The sequence below is a fragment of the Puma concolor genome, chromosome D4 (genome assembly GCF_028749965.1).
Source record: "Puma concolor isolate L17-30 chromosome D4, mPumCon1.1.hap2, whole genome shotgun sequence".
NCBI lineage: Eukaryota > Metazoa > Chordata > Mammalia > Carnivora > Felidae > Puma > Puma concolor.
Genome location: NC_141679.1, coordinates 39,987,388 through 40,011,205, shown reverse-complemented (window position 1 = coordinate 40,011,205; position 23,818 = coordinate 39,987,388). Strand labels below are relative to the sequence as shown.

Below are 23,818 nucleotides of genomic sequence, written 5' to 3'. Positions count from 1 at the left end.
ATGGGAGTGGATATGTGTGTATGCACATGAAATCCTGGAAAAACAGACTCTCGTTTCTATCTATTATACTCATGGAATAAAAACATTTTCAGGTTCTTAAAAGCATGTTTAATTACACTCAGGTTGCATTTTTAGGGAATGTATCTGCTTTATTTCATATTGCTACTGACAGGCCCCAACCTTCAAACCACCTTCAGCGGCTTTGTGGCCAGACCTTTTGTTTCCAGAAAGCCTTGCTCCGTCCTGAGAAGATGATAGATCTCTACTCACCCCCCCCCCATTTGACATAGAAATATGTATGGACATTCATCTAGCTTGATAAATAAAATGTTACCGCTGAAAGGCTTGGGAAAGTATACTTTATTTCAACACTCAGCTTCATTGTTGGGCCTTAAATTTTTTCTTTAAAGTCCGTTTGAGGATTGTGAAATTCTTTCAAAACAAAGTAAAAAGAAAACATTTTCTGTGATTTCTTTACAGATTCTGGACAATCAGGAAGTCCAAGCCACAATGATCCTGCCAAGAATCCTCCAGGTAAATATGTGTTCCAGGACGTTTGCAATCTAACATTGTTGGAGAACAAAGGTACCACTGTATTGATAAACACCCCATCATTGGTCAGCTGCCTCTTTTGTTCTGGTAGGCAGGTATGATCAGGATGCGAGGTGATTCTGTTTGGGCCCTTCACAGTGGCGAATACTTCTATACGGGCGTCATCAGCCTTAACCGAATCACCGTTTTAATTTTTGTTGGTGTTTCTGGAAAAATGAACATGCACGTATTTTAGTTGTGCGTTGTTCAGGTGCTAAACGTCATTGCTGCTTAAAAAGCCAAAAAACCCTCTTAGTCATCCTTTTAAAATGCACCAGAAAAAGTAAAAATTTCCATACTCTTATTATAGTTTATCAACCGTCATTACTTTAAAAGGAGGGGTGTGGTCGTGGTTGGGTATGTTTTCAGGGAAGGGTTTTTTTGCGAGCGAGTTTTTCTTCCATAAGGTTTTTATTGGATTCCAAGAATCAGGGAATAATGAAAGTAGGACTTTTCCTTTAGTATAATACATGCCAAATACCCTCTTTATTTTCAGAAGTTGTTCCAGATCTGAAAATGGGCTTTTATAACTTGGCTCTCTTCATAGTTTTGTTGTTCCTAAATCTGAACATACAGAATTTGACATTGATTTGGGAGAGGTTTTTTTTTTTTTTTTTTTTTTCCTCAGGACGTAAAACTTGTCAAAGCAGGGTTTCTAATATTTCGTTATCATAAGGATTTTGATTATATCTGTAACTTTGGTAAAAGAGTGCTCTAGGAATAACAAAAACAAAACAAAACAAACAAAACAATCCACACTCACCACACGTGCCCTCTACTTCCCAAAATAATCTGATCTGTTTTTTTTTTTTTTTCCATTGAAAATAAACCAAAACGTTTATGAAAGGTAATAATAAAAGTTTCCTCAGGGAGAATTAGTGTCAGGTCCTTAACTATTCGATCTCCCTTGTCCTAATGCTTTGCTAATATGAGGTGGAAATACCTGAAGAATCCCCAACGTGTAAGAAAATATGTCAGGCCAGTCTTGTTTTAAAATGATGTTGGAAAGATACAGTAGGTAAATACGCAAGGAAAAGTGTGAGGTCAAAACAATATATTTTTTATTTCTGAGTCTTGCCTGTACTTTGTTCTTTATTTTTATCTTAGAAAAAATATATTTTTTCAACTTACATCTTAACTTGTGTGGTATTATACAAAACCTTACTGTTGGACAGAAATGGCATATAATTCAAAGGTAAAAAGTCCTAATTAAATATAGGTTGAAAAATGTACCCTAAGTTGAATTTTCTCCACTTTTTAAAGTCAGAATCCTTCAAAATTCCTACAGATCAATAACAAAACAGGCAAAAATCACAACAGTTTTAAATGTAATTTCCAGTTAAATGTATTAATTATTTTATTTTTTGTGTTGGTGGGAGATTAGAACCAAAAAGGCAGACTATTTTGAATCTAATAAATTTTGTCAGAAATTTTCTGAAGTTGAGAAAATTTCATTAGCTTATAATGTCTTTAACTCTCCTAAAATTTCTTCTTTTCAGCTGAGTAATATTTTCTCTGCATAGCATGATAACCCAAAGTGAATTGTGTCCAAACATTTTGTAAAAGCTTCCTCACTCATTTTACAAAGAATGGGGTGGGGGAGGGTTAATAGAAGAAAAGTGGATAAGTAATGTAAGTCAGTCAGACTAAACAAAGGGTATGTTCTTTGCATTTGAAATTGATAAAGCTGTTATTGTTTGAAATTCATTTCTGAACATGTACAGAAAGAATTACCCTCACTTAAAAATGTTCTGTACTTAAGCTACGTTCTGTACTTAAGCTGAATAGTTGTTGAATTGTTATATAATGTCAGAATTTGATTTTTCAATATTTGTCAAGAAGCTCGGTTAAATTTTTTTTTTGCTACCTTCAGCATAGCACATCTCTTAAATCATCTGTTTGCATATAATATGACAAACAGAAGTAATCAAGGTGGGACACCTCTAATTTTTTTCCCTGTTAAATTTTCTTTGGAAATCAAACCTTTTTGAGAACGATGTCTTAAAATTGGGATGTTGTAGATCATACTATGATTAGTTGGATGTTGTATATACTTAAATGGCACATCAATTACCGGTTTCTCAGGTAGAATATAATAAAACATATATGATACACAAATAAAATAAAATAAAATTTGATTTTTCTTTAATGATTCGGAAACATTCCATCATTTTAACATACATTGTGTATCATTGTATTATGCACCTGATCACGGAGATTATTATGGAATCTGGTTTGAGGAAAGTAAGAGCTTGTTCTGGAATGCCTTGAAATAAATCAAGCCACTAGGAATATAGAATGGTTTCTAATCTGAAATGTGAAAAACCTGAACTTATTAAGGTTTTGTTTTCAGTCAATTAGGATAAACTATACATATTATTGAAAGCTCTTTTCATTAAGTATAAGCATGTTTGGTATTTTAGAGCCTAATTTATCTTTAGGAGGCTTTTTCTTTGGCTGAAATGTGAAATCTGCAGAGTTTCAGACGCAGGATCTCAAAAAGGCACAATGCATTCATGGGAAAATTCAGCCTATGGCCATAAACAATGAAACAATCACTTTGCTGCTTGTGTTGTTATAACAAAGAGAAGCTAGCTAAACTTTGGAAAAAGGTCTCTTTGAGGGCTAACACTTTTCCTACAACCGGTTGTTTTACTTGGGGTGGGGGGGGGGCGGTGTAAGCCATGCGGCGGCCACCATCTCCTTCTCAACAGCTTGGGAAGAGATGGCGAAAATTCAAGTCCTTTTGGAGGTGGAAGCTCTGTGAAATCTGTTCCCCACGGGAGACGTGAAGGTGGAATCCCAATCAGTCATGCATGTGTCTGCGCACAAATCGAACCCCCTTCTAGCTTGGCTTTTCTCCAGCATCAGACATGACTGTCTGACACGGAGACCACTTCCCTGCTGATTCAGAAGAACTTCTGAAGGGTGACCTTGAAGCTCTTCAAACGAGTCTGGATGTCTTCATATAGGCCTTTAATTTTTTAACTTGTGCTTCTTGTTTGGGTTTAGAACTTCGTGAGCAAACTGAGCATAAGCAAACAAAAGCAGCACATTTTTGGAAGGAGGGATATTTGATATTTGTTATTTTTAAAAGCATATTTGCAGGGGCTTATTTTTATTACTTAAACATTAAATTTTTTTTTAATGTTTATTTTTGAGACAGAGAGAGAGACAGACAGAATGTGAGTGGGGGAGGGGCAGAGAGACAGGGAGACACAGAATCTGCAGCAGGTTCCAGGCTCCCAGCTGTCAGCACAGAGCCCAACGCAGGGCTTGAACCCATGCACCATGAGATCGTGTCTTGAGTCAAGGACACTTAACCGACCGGGCCACCATTTTTTTTACTTTAAAAAGCCGTTAAGCAGTTTATTGCATTTCCTTATACTATCTGTGGTTTAGTATTTTGTTTTTATTCTTCGTTACATGGTGGGATGGGCACCATAATCTTTTCAGGGCTAAGGTGCTCTAAAATTCTGGTGGTGTCCAAGGATATGACATTGTTATTTTAGTCAAGAGGCACTAGATCACTTATTTATTTATTTATTTATTTTTTTGTGATACACATTTTCTTTGTTTTTGATGGGGTCGGAAGTAATATGTTTATATTTAGTTACTTCTTTTTGAACATTAAATTAATCCCTTCTAAGCCACGGAACTCTGCATCTTCTCTCAACTATAGCAAATAACTGTTTGGCCCAAAGGAGAGTAGACCACTAATTTAGGGACTTAGACGCTGTCCTAATTTTCTTTGTGATAATTAAAATCTCCATTGTCACTTTCTTGAAATATGTGATTGAATGGCTAGCTTTTGCAATTAGCTTTGACTTAACCCTGTTGTTCTGTGTCTTAATATTCCCTGAGCTGCGATCTTTTAGATACCCCAATCTCAGTCACTTGCCTAATGCCCGAATAGTTAATAGCCAAGAAAAACAAGGCAATCTGGAAATTGGATTTTGCCTCTAAGTCAGCTAGTCGCTGACACCTCATTTTGGAATTTAGGAAGTCTGTAGTTATGTGGGGAGCTAGCTCTCTCTTGGCTGGAAATACAACAAAGAAATACTGGATCTTAGGGCCATTTTTGCAAATACTACGATGAAAACTTACGAAGCGCTCTAAGTATCATTAACCAGAGCCTTCTCAACTGGAATGACATGGCCTTATCTTACTTTTCTTTTTTGAACATCTTATAGGGTGCCTGTGCTATTTTGTCTGTTGATTGTCTGCATGTACTCTGGCCAAACCTCTGGAAATCATTAGGATCATATATTGGGTGAATGTCAAATAAACTACTTTATATCCTCTCTGGAACAAGGATGGAACTAGATAAACAATTGAATACATTAAACAAGGAGTATCTATTAACTATAGCAATAATCTCATCTGACATTTAAGAAATTCTTTATTATGTATAGAAATATAAATAAATATATAATATAATATAATATAAATTTAATTAATTTGAAATGTAGAAATAAATCTATATAATAAATATATTCCACATATCAGAGAGAGCATATGGTATCTTTTACTGTCTGATTTCTTTCACTTAGGATAATGCCCTTGAGATCCATGTTTTTGCAATTGGCAAGATTACCTACTTTTTTATGGTTGAATAATATTTCATATATATATTCCATATATGTATATACATACATATGTATATATATATGTATGTATATACATATATATGTATATATATGTATATATATGTATGTATATACATATATATGTATATATATATGTATGTATATACATATATATACACACACACACTACATATTCTTTATCCATTAATCCATAGATGGAAACTTAAGTGATTTTCGCATTTTGGTTATTGTAAGTAATGCTGCAGTGAACATGGGGATATATCTTTTTGAATTATTGTTTTCGTTTTTGAAAATAAAAACCCAGAAGTGGAATTGCTGATCATGTGGAGTTATATTTTTAGTTTTTTGAGGAGTGTCCATACTTTTTTCCATAGTGATTGCACCGATTTACATTCCCACTAACAGTGCAGTGGGCTCCCTTTTCTCCATAGTCTTGCCTACACTTGTTATTTCTAGTCTTTTGGGTAATATCCATTCTAACAGGTGTGAGGTAATGAATATCTCATTTATTGAGGTTTTGATTTGTATTGTCCTGATTATTAATAATGTAGAGTGTAGAGTATTTATTCATGTACCTGTTGGCCATCTGTGGGTCTTTTTTGGAAAATGTCTATTTAGGTCCTCTGCTCATTTTTTAAATCAGAATTTTTTTTTTTTTTTTTTTTTTTTTTTTTGCTCTTGAGTTGTATGAATTCTTCATATATTTTGGATATTAGCTGCTTATCACATATATGATTTGCAAATATTTCTCCCGATTAATAGGTTGCATTTTCTTTTTCTGTTAATGGTCTTTTTTCCTGTACAGAAACTTTTTTGACTGATGTAATCCCTCTTGTCTATTTTTGCTTTTATTGCTTTTGCTTTTGGTGTCAGATTCAAACAATCATTGCCAAGACTGATGTCAGAGAGCTTACTGCCTATGTTTTCTTCTAAAAGTTTTACAGTTTCAAGCATTACATTCAAGTCTTTATTTTGAGTTAATTTTGTGTGTACAGAAGAAATAGTGGTCCAGTTTCATTCTTTTGCATGTGATGGTGCAATTGTCCCAACACTGTTTATTGAAAAGACTGTCCTTTTCCCATTGTGTATTCTTGGCTCCTTTGTCATAAATGAACTGAGTGTATATGTAGGAGTTTATTTCTAGGCTCTCTGCTCTGTTCCATTGATCAGTGCGTGTGATTTTGTACCAATACCACACTTTTTTTTTTAAGTTTATTTATTTTTGAGACAGAGAGAGACAGAGCATGAACGGGGGAGGGTCAGAGAGAGAGGGAGACACAGAATCGGAAGCAGGCTCCAGGCTCTGAGCCATCAGCCCAGAGCCTGATGCGGGGCTTGAACTCACGGACCGCGAGATCGTGACCTGAGCTGAAGTCGGACGCTTAACCGACTGAGCCACCCAGGCGCCCCAACACACTTTTTATTACTATAGCTTTATAATAGAGTTTGAAGTCAAGGAGTGTGATGCCTCTAGCTTCGTTCTTTCTCAAGATTGTTTTCGCTTTTTGGAATCTTTTATGGTTCCATACAACTCTTCGGACTGCTTGTTCTATTTCTGTGAAAATTGCCTTTGGAATTTTGATAGTGATTGCACTGAATCTGTAGATTCCTTTGGGTAGTATGAACATGTTAACAATATGAATTTTTCCAATCTGTGAGCATGGAATATTTTTCCATTCATTTTTACTTCCTCTATGTCTTTCATTGATGTCTTTTAGTTTCCAATATACAGGTCTTTCACCTCCTTGGTTAAATATATTCCTAGGTATTTTATTTTTTTTATTTAAAAAAAAAATTTTTTTTTCAACGTTTATTTATTTTTGGGACAGAGAGAGACAGAGCATGAACGGGGGAGGGTCAGAGAGAGAGGGAGACACAGAATCGGAAACAGGCTCCAGGCTCTGAGCCATCAGCCCAGAGCCTGACGCGGGGCTCGAACTCACGGACCGCGAGATTGTGACCTGGCTGAAGTCGGACGCTTAACCGACTGCACCACCCAGGCGCCCCCCTAGGTATTTTAATTTTTTTGGATGCAATTGTAAATGGGATGTTTTCTTAATTTCTCTTTCTGAAAGTTCACTATTAATATGTGGAAATGCAACAGACTTTGAGTATTGATGTTTTATCCTGCAACTTTACCAAATTTGTTTGTTCTAACAGGTTTTTTTTTTTTAGGTTTGTTTATTTATTTTTAGAGAGAGAGGCAGAGAGAGGGAGAGACAGAATCCCAAGTGGGGCTTGAACTCATGAACCGTGAGATCATGACCTGAGCCAAGATCACGAATTGGACACTTAACTGACTGAGCCACCCAGTCAGGTTTTATTTAACCTATTAAATAAAAGTAGTAGAGTGGGCATCCTTGTCTAGCTCCTGATCTTAGAGGAAGAGCTTTCAACTTTTCACCATCAAGTATATTATCTGTGCACTTGTCATATATGGCCTTTATTATTTTGAGGTATGTTCCCTCTGTATCTATTTTGTTGAAAGTTTTTACCATAAACAGACATTGAATTTTGTCAAATGCTTTTTCTGCATCTATTGAAGTGATTATATAATTTTTAACCTTCATTTTGTTAAAGTGGTGTATCACATTGATTTGCAGATGTTGAACCATCCCTGCATCGCTGGGATAAATCCCACTTGGTCATGGTAATGATCTTTTTAATGTAGTGTTGAATTTGGTTTGCTAATATTTTGTTGAGGATTTTGCATCTATGTTCATAGAAATATTTTTTTTCTTCTGGCATTCTTTTCTGGTTTTGGTCTCAGGGTAAAGCTGTCCTCATAAAATGAGTTTGGAGGAGTTCCCTTGTCTTTTATTTGTTTGAGAGGGATTGTGTTAGGTTTTTTTTTTTTTTTTTTTTTGGGCGGGGGGACTGGCAGAATTCTTCTGTGAAGCTGTCTATATAGATGTTTGTTTGTTGGGAGGTTTTTGATTACTTATTCTATCTCCTTACTAGTAATTGATATGTTCAGATTTTCCGTTTCATCATGGTTCAGTCTTGGTAGGTTGTATGTTTCTAGGAATTTATCCATTGTTTCTAGGTTATTCAGTGTGTTAGCGTGTAATTTTTCGTAGTAGTCTCTTAGGATCCTTTTTATTTGCACCATCAGTTGTTTCATTTATTTCTGCTCTCATTCCTTCTGCTAACTTTGGACTTTGTTCTTTTTTTCTAGTTCTTAAGGTATAAAGTTAGCTTGTTCATTTGAGACATTTCTTGTTTCTTGAGGTGGGCATTTATCACTATGAACTTCCCTTACAGAACTGCTTTTGCTGCACCCCATAAATCTTGGGGTGTTTCATTTCCATTTTCATTTGCCTCAGCGTATTTTTTGATTTCTCTTTTCATGTCCCCTTTGATCCATTATAGTGTATATTAAGTGTATATAAGGGTATGCTGATCTTGCATTTAAGAAGTTCTCTAAATAATAAAAATTTTGTAGTTGATCTCTCCCCAACTCCATTTTATAGGTACTGAGATTAAAGTCAACAGAGGGCTGGGGCGTCTGGGTGGCGCAGTCAGTTAAGCGTCCGACTTCAGCCAGGTCACGATCTCGCGGTCCGTGAGTTCGAGCCCCGCGTCAGGCTCTGGGCTGATGGCTCAGAGCCTGGAGCCTGCTTCCGATTCTGTGTCTCCCTCTCTCTCTGACCCTCCCCCGTTCATGCTCTGTCTCTCTTTGTCCCAAAAATAAATAAACGTTGGAAAAAAAAAAAAAAGTCAACAGAGGGTTGTCATGAAACTAACGAAAACCAACCAAATAATTATCGATAAAGCTAGCTCAGCTCTGTAGCTGTAGTTATCATCTGTTGGAATCAGTAGGGCCCATATTTGCTTGACTTCTCACTGATGTCTCCAGAACTTAGAATTTGGGACAAACTTTACTCTCTGATAGTTACAGAAGTAGTATAACATTTTTCTTTTTGCATGTGAAGGCACATACATTTTTCATAGGCCCCGAAGGAGCTCATAAAGCATGTTCTGTCTTAGAATATGATGTTTAAAGTCAAAGAAAAGAAAATTTACTTGATTTTTTAAAAAAATCATAGCCTATTTACTCCTCAGTAAGTTCAGACCCACCCATTCTCATGTTCTCATTTACTGTATCCATAAGAATCAAGCATTTTTTTAATAGAGAAAAAGGCACGATTTCATGAAATTTAGAAGTAATTTTAAACTTTGGCATTAGACAATATGCAACAGAATATAAACAGGCTTTCTATTCATGGAAGTATAAATAGAAATACAGTGGAAGGATGGTTAACTGTGGTAAGGCTTGACATCGTAGGTAAACCTTTAATGTAATTTTAGAATGAGGTCTTGTACAAGTCAGTGCAAAAATAAAAGGATTTTTTTTTTCTTGTAACAGATTTTGTTTCAGAGACGTTTTTCCTTTTTATCCTCTAATTTTTTTCAAGATATCACATTCAGTAAAGTTCTTAAATGTTCAAATTTAGAATAGAATTCAGAGTAAAGGAGTAGAAGATTAGGAATGCATTTTCTTGGCAAAGTCCTCTTTAAAAAATTTTAAAAAATGTTTATTTATTTTTGAGAAAGAGAGAGACAGAGTGCGATGGCAGGGGGGGTGGGGGGTCGCAGAGAGAGACACACACACAGAACCCGTAGCAGGCTCCAGGCTCTGAGATGTCAGCACAGCTCGAACTCAATGAATGTGAGATCATGACCTGAGCTGAAGTCAGACACTTAACCGACTGAGCCACCCAGGAGTCCCTTGGCAAATTACCCTCAAAAAGCCAGAAGGGCACATCGCCCTCAGCTCCTTATTTTTATAGGCTGCATATGGGTGCTTGGGTACAACCCCTACTTTGCAAAAGTTGATCTGTATAGAAGTAGCACCAGGCCCAGCCTCTACAATGGTTTTAGTCTGATCACCTAGTACTACTTTTGGGGGGAAAAGATAATTTAAGAATGTCTTATAAGGTCATGAAAGAAGGAGATATTTCCATGTCTCCCCAATTACCTACCCTGTTGGGCAACAAATAAAATTAATTGAGTGCCCATGGGTTGCTGGATTCAGAATTAAATATTACATTCCAGGATACAGGGTGTGGGTTGAGTCGGCTTTAAATGGGTAAAGTCTGCCATTGGCCTTGGGGAAGTTGGAAATAATACACCATGCTACACCAAGGACCATAAACATCTGTCTATAGGTGGATTTTTCTGTAATGGATGTTTAATGAGCATCTATTATATGCATGGCTCGAGGCTAGATGCTGTGGAAGGTAAAATAGCTAATGGTTTTACAGTGGTTTTGCATTACGAATGGACCTTGCCCTCCCCACACTTTTGTTTTCATAAATACATAAAATTTTATAATTTTAATGCAGACCACTTGAGGAAGAGTCAGTGTGACAACTCCAGTGTCATGGGAGTTCAAAGTTGTGAAATACTGTTTCCAACCATTGTAGGGAGCAAGGTGGAGTGGGAAGAACATGAACTTTGGAATTCAATTTGTCCCCCTGAATCGAGGCTCCATGTTTTACCATGATCATGAGGCCCATGAGGAGCATGAGCAAATCAGCCAACTTCTCTGGAATTCGGCGCAATTCTACCCCTGCCAGTTGTAAGCATCAGATGGGAGAGCATCCTTGGCAAGTAGCAGGTGTTTGGTACAAGCGAGGGCTTTTCCATCCTCCTTTCTCTTCTAGCTAGGTTCATCAAAAAGACTTCCTACAGGAAGTGTCATGTGATGCAGATCCAAATAGAAATGTGTTAATTTGTTTTACGTAGCATTCTTCCAAAAGCTTAAGATGACCTAGACAAAGTTATAGCTCAAGATAAGATACATAAGAAGAGAATATTAGAGATTATATAAAAGAGGCCAAGAAAGATATTTTCAAGTTTTATGTGGGGTAGAATTGTAGTTTTTAGGTAGTCACTTTTGTTCTAAGGCTTTTGACATCAAAGGAGATGTGGTGTGAAATTTTGTGACACAGTTTCTAGTAGTGATATGAGAAAGGATACAAATGTATCATTAGAGATTGCTTTTCCCTTGGCAACACTTTATATCTTAGTCCTTTGTATTCACATCCTGCAAATATTTTTCCCACTTGCCTTTTTATAGTGGTCCTACTTTTGGAAGCCGCCAACTTTTCTGTCTCCATTGAAAATTTTCTGTGTCCCTTGCTTTTTCCAGCTTTCTGCATATATCACCTTTATTCATTCCTGGCAACTTACTTCTTGTTTAAAAAAATGAGTCTTTTGCCCCTCGTTCAGACACTTCCTTCAAATTAGAGTCCCACATGTCCCTTCTTCCTCATGAAAAGGACTCTAAAATTCCTCCTTAACTTCTCCCACACCTGTGCTTCTGTCTCCACATAAAATGATGCTCATTTAAGCTCATAACTTTTTATGATCCTAGGCCAGTGGTTCTTTTCCATTCTAGTCCAGCTCCAATGTTCTTGAGCATTTATTTGATCCAGTTGACCATGTTCTACTTAAAACTCCCTTGCTTTTTTTAAAGTTTTATTTTATTATAAGAATACTTAATATGAGATTTGCCCTCTTAAGAACTTTTTAAGTGAATATAGTTACAGTGTTGCACAACAGATCTCTAGAGCTATTATTCATCTTGCTTGACTGAAACTTGAAGCCTGTTGATTAGCAACTCCCCATTTCCCCTTTACCCCAGCCCCTAACAACCACCAATTGACTCGGATTCTGTGATGTTGGCTCTTTTAGATACCTCACATAGGTGGAATCCTGAAGCATTTGTTTGTCTGTGACTGGTTTATTTCACTCAGCATGTTATTTTCAAAGTTCATTCATGTTGTTGCATATTCCAAAATTTCTTTTCTTTTTAAAGGCTGAATAGTATCCCCTTGTGTACATACACCATGCTTTCTTTGTACATTCATCTGTCAATGGACATTTAGGCTCTTTGCACATGTTGGCTATTGAGAATAGTGCCAATAGTGATATCTCTTTAATATCTTGGTTTTAGTTCTTTTGGATAAATACCTAAGAGTGAGATTGCTGGATCATACGGTAGTTTTACTTTTAGTTTTTTGAGGAACTGCCATACTTTTCTCCCATAGTGGCCACACCATTTTGCATTCTCACCAACGGAGTGCAAGGATTTGGACTTGCCCACATTTTCCGAAACACTTGTTGCCGTTTGTTTACTTGACAACAGCCATCCTGATAGGTGTGACGTGATACCGCGTTGTGATTTTTATTTGCATTTCCTGAGCCTTTTCTTATATGCCAGCTGGCCATCCATGTGTGTATCTTCTCTGCAGAGACCCCACTCAAATCCTTAGCCCATTTTTAAGTCACGTTAGTAGTTGTTTTTGTTCTGCTTTGCTACTAAGTTGTAGGAATTTCTTTTCTAGCTCCTTCTCAGATACGTGGTTTGCAACTGTGTTCTCACATCCCATTGGTCACAGTAACACCCTGTTAAGTGTTTTCCTTTGCTGGGCAGAAGCTCTAGTTTGATGCGGTTTCACCGGCTTTCTGCTTTTGTTGCCTGTGCTTTTGAAAACAGGGCCTTTTCCTAGTAACCCGGGAACCATTATGTTTCCTTCCAGTTGCTTCTTCCCTTTACTTAACCAGACTTTTATCTTTAGTTCTCCATGTGTTTGCAGACCTGCAGACCCCCCCCCCCCCCCCCCCCCGCCGTGACTTCAAGGTCACTTACCTTTTGTTATTCTCAGATATGCACCCTTGAAACAGATCTCTCTCCTGATGTTTCATGTGCCCAACTACTTTTTGGACACGGTTCCCTATACGTCCCATGGGCAGCGCAAAATTTAACATTCCCAAAATTCGATTCACTGTCTTCTCTACCAGATTTGAGTTTTCCTCTGTGTGAGATAGCTTGGAGCTATCTCTTGGTTAGATAGCCCATGAGTCTTGTCTGGGGAACCCTGTTCTGACAGCACACAGCCCGATGCGGGGCTTGATCCCAGGAACCATGAGATCATGACCTTATAAAAGGCAAAGCTTACTACAGTTGAGTTGGAGTGAGTGTCGGGGATGGTTGGTGGTGTGTGGCAGGGAAGTTTTTATTCAACTCTGAAAGACTTGAACATACAGAGATTGGGAAGTGAGGGAGAGAGGATGTTTGCACTTCAGTCGGAGAATAGCGTGAGCAAACCCCCTAAGCAAAGGAAGAGTAGGATTTGTATGAGAAACCGTGGGCTATTGAATTTTTCAGGAGTGAAGAATGTAAGTGGAGGAATCAGAGATAATTTATACCTGTTTCTGTCTCAGGAGATCTCTTCCGTGTCCCCAAGCTGTCAGGATGCCTTTGCTCTGCCTTGTCACAGTATCTTCGTGCTTATTTCCATGATGGCCATACAACTAGAATAATGGCTCAAAAGGCTGATGGGGCAAGAGTTTTCAAACTGGAGGTTATACTTTGAAATCATGCTATTTATTTTTTTTTTTATAGTTCATATTCATTTAGACTCACCCATCTATTTATTCTTTCTCATGCTCTTCATTTCTTCTTGTACAGTTAACCTTCCATCTGGGATCATTTTCCTTTTCCTTGAAGAATTCCATTAAATACCTCTATAGTAGCAACAAATTTCTCTCGGTTTTTGCTTGTCTGAAAGCATTTTCAGGGGCGCCTGAGTGGCTCAGTTGGTTGAGCGTCCAACTTCGGCTCGGGTCATGATCTCAAAGTTGATGAGTTCAAGCCCTGCGTCAGGGCTCTGTGCTGACAGCTCAGAGCCTGGAGCCTGCTTCCGATTATGTGTCTCCCACTCTCTCTGCTCCTCCCCCGCTCGTGCTGTGTGTCTCTCTCTCTCTCTCTCTCTCTCAAAAATAAATAAACGTTAAAAAAAATTTAAAAACTCCTGATATCTCACTGCTTATTGCCTGCATTCTATGTCATGAGTTTAAATGCTGTTCAGTATCAGACACCAGGTCCTTTTCTGTCCCTTTCTTTCATGCAATACATTGCTCTTCCTCTGCCAGGCCTTCTGTGTCCATCCTACAAAGGCTTGTTTATCCTGTATGTCCAAACTCTTCTATGTGTCTTATCAGATTCTCCCAGGCAGAGTGGGACACCTCTGTTTTACGTTATGTTTATATTTGCTTACACATCCCCCCACCAAGGAAACAGTTAAAATTTTCAATGAATAATTTACTACTATAATCCAACATCTTTTTTTTTTTTTTTTTTTTGCTTGACACACTCAAGAAAGCATAAGATGTCAGTGCTTATACACTGCTAATTCAGTTTCTTCTCTTCACTTAAAAAATGGGGCAAAGACGGTAAGTGATTTGCCCGCGGTTCCGATTAGTTACTGGCGGACGGAGGTTAAAACTCACTTTTTTTCGTGGGTCCAAAAGCTTAAGTCAGTATAATCCCACTGCATCATTAGTATTTTTTTCCTTGCTCTCCTCCCCTGTACCTGATGAATAAGACCATTTACTGTGGTGCGATGCCTGGTGAAAAAAATGAACGTTGGCCTCATCTACGCTTGGCTAAGTGTTCATGAGCGTGCACTTCCACACAGAGAAAGAAAGGAGAAATCTTTGTGCTGAGACCCTTTAACAGGACCGAGTCTGGGCCTCCTGGCATTCACAGTGGGTGCCGCACTTGAGTTCCCGGGGGCGGTTGTTATAGCCGTAGCTGCTGGGATGTGGGGGCGGTGGGTGGGGGTGAGCAGAAGATAGAGGTGAATCGTGAGTGACACTTGCCTGAGTGGGGGTGAGTTTGGGGCACGATGTCAGCTGACAGCCTCTGAGGCTGTGGGGTCAGGGCACTGACCAAGCAGGGGGTGTCCTCTGTGACAAGTTATTGCACCTGCTAGAGCTCCGGAGCCCCCGTCTTGTCTTCTGTTCCATCTTTCCTCCAGGGTCGCGTGCTGTGCACGTGTACAGGTCAGGAGCCCACTTGGTGCACAGTCACAGGCGTGATTTAAACACAGCGGATGCTGTCCTTTCACAAAGCTCTGAGAGAAAGGACTAGCTGTGGGAGAAATGACAGCCAAACTTTTGTTTCTCCTAGCTTTGTAACTGTACTGCAGGATCCTGTGGTATCTGAAACGATACCCAGTAACATAGAGTCCAAGTGAAATTTCAGTATATTGATGTGGGCGCCTAGTTCCAGAAAAGTTTTAAGAGGCCTTGCACCGAAACAGGTTGCGATTTGTTAAATTGTAAAAGACCACTTTGTTTTACAGAGCATATTTTCTTTCTTTGTTAAATACCTGGATGCCCTACAGTGAGGGTGAGGGTCCCCTTGTGAAAGAGGTGTCACTCTTAACTAGCCCGGGTTGGACCCTGACTGTACCCATAGCCCTAAGCAGTTGTTTTTACTCATTACTCAAGTATCTAAGGTTCTTTTTTTTTTTTTTTTAATTTTTTTTTTCAACGTTTTTTATTTATTTTTGGGACAGAGCGAGACAGAGCATGAATGGGGGAGGGGCAGAGAGAGAGGGAGACACAGAATCGGAAACAGGCTCCAGGCTCCGAGCCATCAGCCAGAGCCTGACGCGGGGCTCGAACTCACGGACCGCGAGATTGTGACCTGGCTGAAGTCGGACGCTTAACCGACTGCGCCACCCAGGCGCCCCTCTAAGGTTCTTTTAAAAAGGACTGCCCGCATCTGAAGTTTCCTCTCCATTTAAATTCTTGTCCCTCTCCATATTTACAAGGTCTGTTTTTGCAGCATATGGCTACAATTTAATAATGCAAAGCATTCCCCTCCTCACAGCTGGAAAGCTGGGGTTGTTCTGTATCACAGATAGAGTGGACTTACTCCAGGCCAGTTAAAATCATTCAACTCCCAGAAGCTAAGCTTGCTGAATGTTCTGTCCTGCACAAAGGCACCCAGGGGATATCCACTTGCGTATTAGAGCATCATGCTTGGAAAGAGGGATCGATTCTATGGTGATACGTTGCAAGCAGAATAAAATGCCAAGGAGAGAGACAGACATATATCTACCTAAGTTTTCATCTGTTCCTACCTTACAGAAGAAGAATGCGATTTAAAGTTATTAGGCCCAAATCCTACTCAAGTTTCATTTCTTTCTTTTTCTGTAACTGTAAAAGAATATCAAGGTGTTGCATAATTTAAGCCAAGCACTCTAATTGCGTGGCAATTAGAGTCCTGTTGGCTTTTGCACCATGTCATTGACGATAGAAGAATTTAAGGAAAAAAATCAAGTTTTGGTTTTCAACGTTGTTATAAATCTTTTTGGGTCTTTTGACTTGTATGCTGCTCTTCAGGGACCATGCACTCTTTCCTTTTATTTTACATAATGGAACTCGGAACATACTGCTGTTCGCACTGAAATATTCCTAATTCTTGAACCCAATAAAGATATTTCCCTCCCCCCACCATCCCCATTCTATCCCTTGAGCATATTCATGTCCCCAGGGCATTCAGGAGGAAGAACTGAGAAAGACCACTCGACTTGCAGATTTGATCTTATCACCATTAAAATCATTACATGCACTTGTTAATGACAGGGGCATGCCTGGTCCCCTCCCCCCCCCCTCCCCGCCATATATCCTATGGTTTTATTTATGTGAAATGTCTAGAATAGGCAAATCCATAAAGACAGAAATTAGATTAGTGGTCGCAAGGGGCCTGGAGTTGTGGGAAACAGGTACACATCACTAATGAGTGTGGAGTTGCTTTTTTAAGGTGATGAAAATGTTCTGGAATTAGATGGTGGTGATGGTTGTATACCTCTCTGAATATACCAAAAACCACTGGATTTTTGCGCTTTTAACATCATATGTGAATTATATCTCGATAAGATGTAGTTTTTTGTTTGTCTGTCTGTTTGTTTGTTTGTTTAAAGTGTTTATGAGCCATTGGGAGAAAAGGGTTTGGAACTCACGGCAAGGATAGATATTTGGGGGCTCTTAACCCAGAGTCAGAGACCTCGGAGGATCAGGGAAGAGGCTCCAGGGAGCCCTGACACAGGTATAGGGTGCATTGCTCTGGGCTGCATTATATCTTGGTGAGGTCCCTAGTTCTGATAAAGTTCAGAGGCCACTGGCAGGTGTGGAGGACAAGTGACATGATGTCTTGTAAGATACTGGCTCCATTGTTTATTCTGCGGCACTTTGTTTTTAATGTGGGGATTTTTAGTTTCAAAATTTGGTATTTTGGATTGTAGTCATTTCCTGAATTGAACTACTTTCTAAGCAGAACAATGCTTTCTAAGTAAGTAAGCAAGGAATAGAAAAGGTGATTGTCTTCCTCAGGGCATAATAAAGCATTCGGCTGTTTTATACTTAATATGTCCTCATTGGTATCCAGAAATAACCCACATAAATTACACTACTTTGCATAGTGTTGACAGGTGAAGAAAGGACTATCTATGAATTTTTTGAGAGAACATGTAGAAAGATGGGCAAAGAGATTAGGAAAGGCTGTTGGTGGGGTTACTCTTAGCAGATGAGGAAGGCAAATATTTTAAAAAGAAGATAGTTGCTTCTGAATCTTAATGCATTATGATTCTCTTAAATATATTTATGCTCTGTCCTTTTAACTAGAGCACTAGTTATTAGGAACTAGAGTTAGTAGATTATTGTACTAATTTTCCTACAATAGATTACTATTGTAATCTATTACAATAGTTACTATGTTATTGTAATTCTCTCTGTAGCTCGTATTTTTTGCCTTGGGTCTTCATCCCTGTGAAAATCCACTGCAGGCCCACGGTGATTTCCATAATGTGCAAATCTAATTATTTTATTCTCTTCCTTGTAAGTTTCAAAAATTCCCACTCTAGGCTAAGCCTAATCTTTAGCATGACATCTAATACAGCCCTTCATGATATGGTTCCTACTTTTCCTCTCACTGCACACGAGGACCTTGCATTTAGCCTTCGCCTTAACCATGTGCCTCTCCACTGTGTCTCTGCCCATGTTGTTTTCTGCCTAGAATGGTTGTTCCTGACACCTCATCAGGGACACTTCTCCAGGCCCTCTCTCTAGTACAGTTTGCAGTAATAGCACTTACTGCATTTTTGCCACTATTTACTTCTCTGTTTCGCTTAGTGGATTCTGCACACCTTCAGGTGAGGATTGTAATGTTCCATTTGTAAATTTAACATCTAAGACAAATACGTGGCCAGAGACCATATTTGGCAGTGTTCAAAATTTATGAAATGGAGGCTTAGACCAGTAATAGGCCAAACAACTTGTAACCTGTTTGTGCAGTAATGGGACTGTACCCTTCCTTGGTACTTGACCTAAGCCAGGGAAAGCATGATGTTTCATGGAAATGGGTACAGCGGGCCTTTTCTGCCTTGTGGGTACACTACACCTTGGACATGACTATTTGGGGAACGTTATGAACTCATAACTTTGCGTAGCATAGCCTGATGAATTTTGTAGGGACGTATCAGACTGAGAAATGTAATGTTAGAATACAGTGACTGATTCAGAATACCAGTCTCAGACAGATTAAAGTTTTCTTCTTTCAATCTGATGAAGTGTGAACAAGACCTTTCTTCTGTTCTTATGTTTGTGTTTAGCGAATGTACATTAATGTTGTTAGAGTTTACATGATCATGAGTGAAGGAACAGGTAAGATGTCTTTCTAGAAGTTGCATAAAACAAATACATGACTGATTAAACGGAATGTTTCGGATTCATCTGTGATTCTTTTTATGATGTGCAAACCTTACTACTTTGTAAAAATTCGGAGACCACTGTCTATAGATCACTTGCTCAAGAAGGTCATTTTTCTCTTTATTGAGGTGTAACTGATATACAATATATTCTGTATATAGTGTATAGGCTATAGTGTGTATACCTAAACACACACACACACACACACACACACACACACAAATATATAAAGGGGAAAAAAGGGAAAAAATATATATATGTATCACCAGTATGTATCACCATAACCAAGATGATGAGCATTTCCATCAATCTCAGAAGTTCCCTCTGACCACTTTAAAATCCATTCCTTTCTCTATCCCCATCCTCAGATGACCTCTGACCTGCTTTCTGTCTAGTTTACATTTCTAGAATTTTATATAAGTGATATCCTACAGCATGTATCCTTTTGTGTCTAGCTTCTTTAATCCAGCATGAAAACCATGCTTTATCCATGTGATTACATTTATCAATAGTTTATTGGTTTTTATTGCTGAGTAGTATGCCATCATATGGATATACCACTTATGGTGTGAGGTGAGTGTTGATATCCTTTTTAAAAAATATATATGGATATCTAATCCACACCATTTGTTTAAAGACATTTTTTATTCCTCCATTGAGTTACATAGCTACTTCTCAAATAGCAACAATCACATACTTATGTGTCCATTTATGGTTCATCTCATTGGACCTCATACGGTCCTGATCTGGTCTGTATGTCTTCTCTTTTCCCAACATCAAAGTTTTTTCTTATTTTCTCTATGTTTGTGATGTCTTTATAATAAGTTTTTTTAAAGTTATTTTCTTTTAGATCCTGTGTATTTTCATATAAGTAGGATCAGCTTGTCAAATTCTCAAAAAAAATTCAAAAAACAAAACAAAACAAAACAAAAAAGCCTACTAGAATTTTGATTGAGAATGGTGAGATTTAAAGCTAGGCCTTTCTGGCACACAGCAAAATGACTGTCATTGGCTATCTAATATAAAGTCCACATGACCTGCTTAACTTCAGATCCAGTTTCTCCTAGTTCTCCACTAAAATTTCCATTAGGATATGTAAACACTGAACTTTTTTTTTAAGCACACTAAAACTGAGACGAAAGGATAACTTTTATTTAGCTAGAAGCTTAGAGGCTTATCTCATAATTACATGAACTGTAGAGTTAGACTGAATTTAAAAATTGGTGGTTTTCCTCTCTTACATCTCACAAAAGACAGCAGTGTTGGTTCCTTGAGAAATTGTGGACATTTAAGTTTGATTCTCCCCTACTGTCATCCCTAGGTTCAGAGATTTTCCTATATTAACTTAAAAGGCTAGAAACCCAGAGAACAACAAGGTGAGGAAATGTGGCACGAAGAGGGAGTGAGGAAGAAGTGTGTGGGAACACATCTAGCAATCTGCTTCCATTTCCTGATGCAAATCCTTAAAAAAATTGTCTACTCTGGGCCAGAGTCTAACTCCTTCGTACCATAGAGAAGACCCTTTGAAACTCAGTCTCATCTGCCCTTCTAGAGCTGCACATTATAGAAGGTGAGAGGTTTCATGTCCTACCTGGTAGGATCTTACACAGCTCGGTGATGGAGTGAGAAAGAAGCGCATGAGATGAAAACCAGCAATCGTTGGGAATTGGCAAGGAGCTATGCTTACCAACTTTCACCACCACTGCCGTTACTTCAGTACTGCCATTCGCAATAAACATTTATGGAACCCTAAGCACTTTATATGCGCTTTCTTATTTAATCTTCAAATCGTTGAGTTCAGGATTATTTTTATAATTCCTGTTGTACAAATGAGAATGGAGGGGTAGAGACTTTAAGTATTTATTCAAAGTCATTAATAAAAAAGAAGCACATCTGGAAAATGAGCTGAGATAGAGTTCACAGTGCTTAGCACACAGTCTTGCTTATAATAAACACCCAACAAATGATAGCAGCTATTATATTATCAACATCATCATTGTTATTATTTATTTATATTTGTTTATGTTATATTTATATTATTTATTTATATTTATAGTACAATTAGAAATTATTTCTATTATACTTATATATTATATTATGTTTATATATTATAAATAAATATTATACATTTATATTTATAATATTTATATATTATAAATAAATATTATATATTTATATTTATAATACTTATTTATATTATTTATTTATATTAAATATATAATATTATATTACTTATAATATATTATTTATATTAAAATATATTATTTATGTGTATTACATTTATATATTATATTTATTTATATATTATAAATAAATATTATATATTTATATTTTATATTTATTTATATTATTTATGTATATTAAGTGTAAATTATATTAAACTAATATATTATAATAGAATATTGTTTATATTTATATTAAAATATATTTCTACTTATATATAATTATGTCAAATTTATATTTATATATAATATACTATATATTTATATTATATTTATTTATATTAATTATTTATATATCATTTATATTTATAATATATTGTTTATTTATATTAAAATTAAATTTATATTACTCAAATTTTATAGCTAATAAGTGATAAGACAGGAATTCAGATCCAATCACGTCAATTCTGGAGTCCTCAGTCTCACCCCATATGGAAATCTTTACTTACCATATCCAAGGGGAAGCCACTTTTCTGAGGCAAACCCTAATTCGCTATAGACTACGCTCTAGGTAAAAGAAAACAGTCACAAGAGTATGCCCTTGGTGAGAACATGGGGAAAGGTACATCATCAAGAAGAACGCATCTTTGGAAATGAAGCCTTGAAGAAAATCTTAGGGAAAACAGTTTGCTTACTTCGAAGAAAGGACTCGCATGGGAAAATGAACAGATAAAAGAACAGCTTCAGGGAACAAAGTGCCGTGTTAGATAAGCAGCAATAGCAAGAAAACTGAAGTCGTTTTCATAAAAATAAAGTCTGCATTATAAGAAATAAGAAACAGAATTGATATTGTGGAAATAATCACTGATACAGAGGGCAAACTCGAAATATTTGCTCCAAAACCAGAAGAAAAGAACAGAGAAGTTAAAATAATGACTAAAAAAGAAAAAAAGTTTATGGTGGGAGAATGGAAAATTTAATATTAGTTTAGGTATTCTTGGTGAGAAATCAGAGCATTTAGGAGAGAAATAGAATCAAAGACAAGTTGGGACGCAGGGTGGCTCAGTCAGTTAAGCGTCCGACTTCGGCTCAGGTCATGATCTCAAGGTTTGTGAGTTCGAGCCCTGCGTTGGGCTCTGTGCTGACAGCTCAGAGCCTGCTTGGGATTCTCCCTCTCTCTCTCTGCCCCTCCCCTGCTCACGCTCTGTCTCTCTCTCTCTCTCAAAAATAAATAAACATTAGGAAAAAAAGACAAGTTAAGAAAATTTTAATGAGCTAAAAATGATCTAAGCATTTAGATCAAAAGGACTAACTATATGTAGCAAACGATAATAGTATCTACATGCATCTTGTTGAAATTTTTGTATCTTGTGGATGAAAAAGAGAATCTTGTAATCATTCTGGAGGAAAAATAAGTTACCTGTACTTTTTTTTTTTTCTGTTGGTCAACACTAAATAACAGAAGACTGGGGGAAAACTTAGAATTATGATGAAATTTTTTTTTTCAGAGGGAGAGAGAGTGCATGTGGATGAGCAGGGGAGGGGCAGAGAGAGAGATTGAAAGAGACAGAGAGAGAGACAGAGAGAGAGAGAGAGAGAATCCCAAGCAGGCTCCACACTCAGCATGGAACCCATTGTGGGGCTCAATCCCACAACCATGGGGTCATGACCTAACCTGAAATCAAGACTCGGATACTCAACTGACTAAGCCATCCAGGCGCCTCATGATGAAACTGTTTTTATGTTTAAGGAGTTTTATATGTAGTCAAAGACAATAGAAATATATTCCTTATTATTTGTCACCTTTTGTTTTATAGAGTCTCTTATTTTCTTTGTAAAAAATTTCCTTGCAAACCTATACCAACTAATGAAGTGATACACCAAAATAAAACATTTTAGGAACAGGAAATTCTCAGATATATCCCTATAGATATAAATATAGCTATAGATGTAGACTAATAATGAGAATAGTAATCAGTTGAACAGAATTATACCTAAGTAATTATTATTCTGAATAAGATTACAGACAAATACCAAAGTAAGAAAAAAAGTTTTTTTTTTTAATTTTTTAAATTTTATTTTCCATGTCTCCCCATTCACAGTACAGACCAGGCACAAAGCACCTGGGCTGGGCTGTCTCCTCTTTCTGTACAGGCAGTGTAAGAATGCAGCCTGTGGTAAGCACCAGGAGGCTCAAAAAGTAATTCTTGAAAATATGTATATAAACGAGAATTTAGTGACAATTATCTGAGTTCCAAATTCCAGATTGCGATTTTTTTAAATGGTAAAATAGTGGTATTTGAGTGGCAAAATACAAATAAAATCAGATTTACCATCTTCATCGTTTATAAATGTACAGTTTCGTAGTGTTAAATTCATCTGTATTGTCACACAGCCAATCTCCAGAACTTTCTCACCTTGCAAAACTGAAACTTTGTATTCTCCACCCCCCCTTCCCTCATTCCCTCGTCCTTTGAAATCTACCGTTCTACTTTGTTTCTATGAGTTTAACTTCTCTGGATACCTGCCTCATCTAAGGGAAATCAGAGAGTTGTGTGTTTTGTGTTGTTTTGTTTTGTTTTACTGATTGATTCACAGATTACATATTTAAGGGCTTGAGGGTGCCGAGTCTGAATGGCAGATTCGTTTTCTTTTAGGACAGCTTGTTATGTTTTGCTAAACAGTCAATTAATTGCTCTTATCTCTATTTTTACTTAGATCTGTCATTAGGAAAGCCTGCTTTTCTTTTCTTGTTGCTGCCAAGTGCCTTTTCAGCATCAATTGATAAGGTCGCGTGTTTTTCCTTTTTTTCGCTATCATATTGATAGATTTTGTAAGAGTGAATCTCACTCATACATGGAATAAAACCCTAATGAGAATGGT

General features: G+C 37.3%; 1 protein-coding gene and 1 non-coding gene across 10 annotated transcripts in view; one reads left to right on the top strand and one right to left on the bottom strand.

Annotated features, from left to right (window-relative positions):
- NFIB (nuclear factor I B) overlaps window positions 1-23,818 on the top strand; it is a 455,619-nt gene that overhangs the window by 347,393 nt on the left and 84,408 nt on the right. For all 9 annotated transcript variants that reach the window (XM_086685307.1, XM_086685306.1, XM_086685312.1 and 6 more), the window contains exon 3: window positions 481-534. In XM_086685307.1, coding sequence (XP_086541433.1) covers window positions 481-534 — 54 coding nt within the window. The remainder of the gene's footprint in view (window positions 1-480; window positions 535-23,818) is intronic.
- Window positions 23,018-23,129, bottom strand: LOC112851817 (small nucleolar RNA SNORA51). Its single transcript, XR_003222823.1, has one exon. It is a non-coding gene; the product is annotated as a small nucleolar RNA SNORA51 (small nucleolar RNA).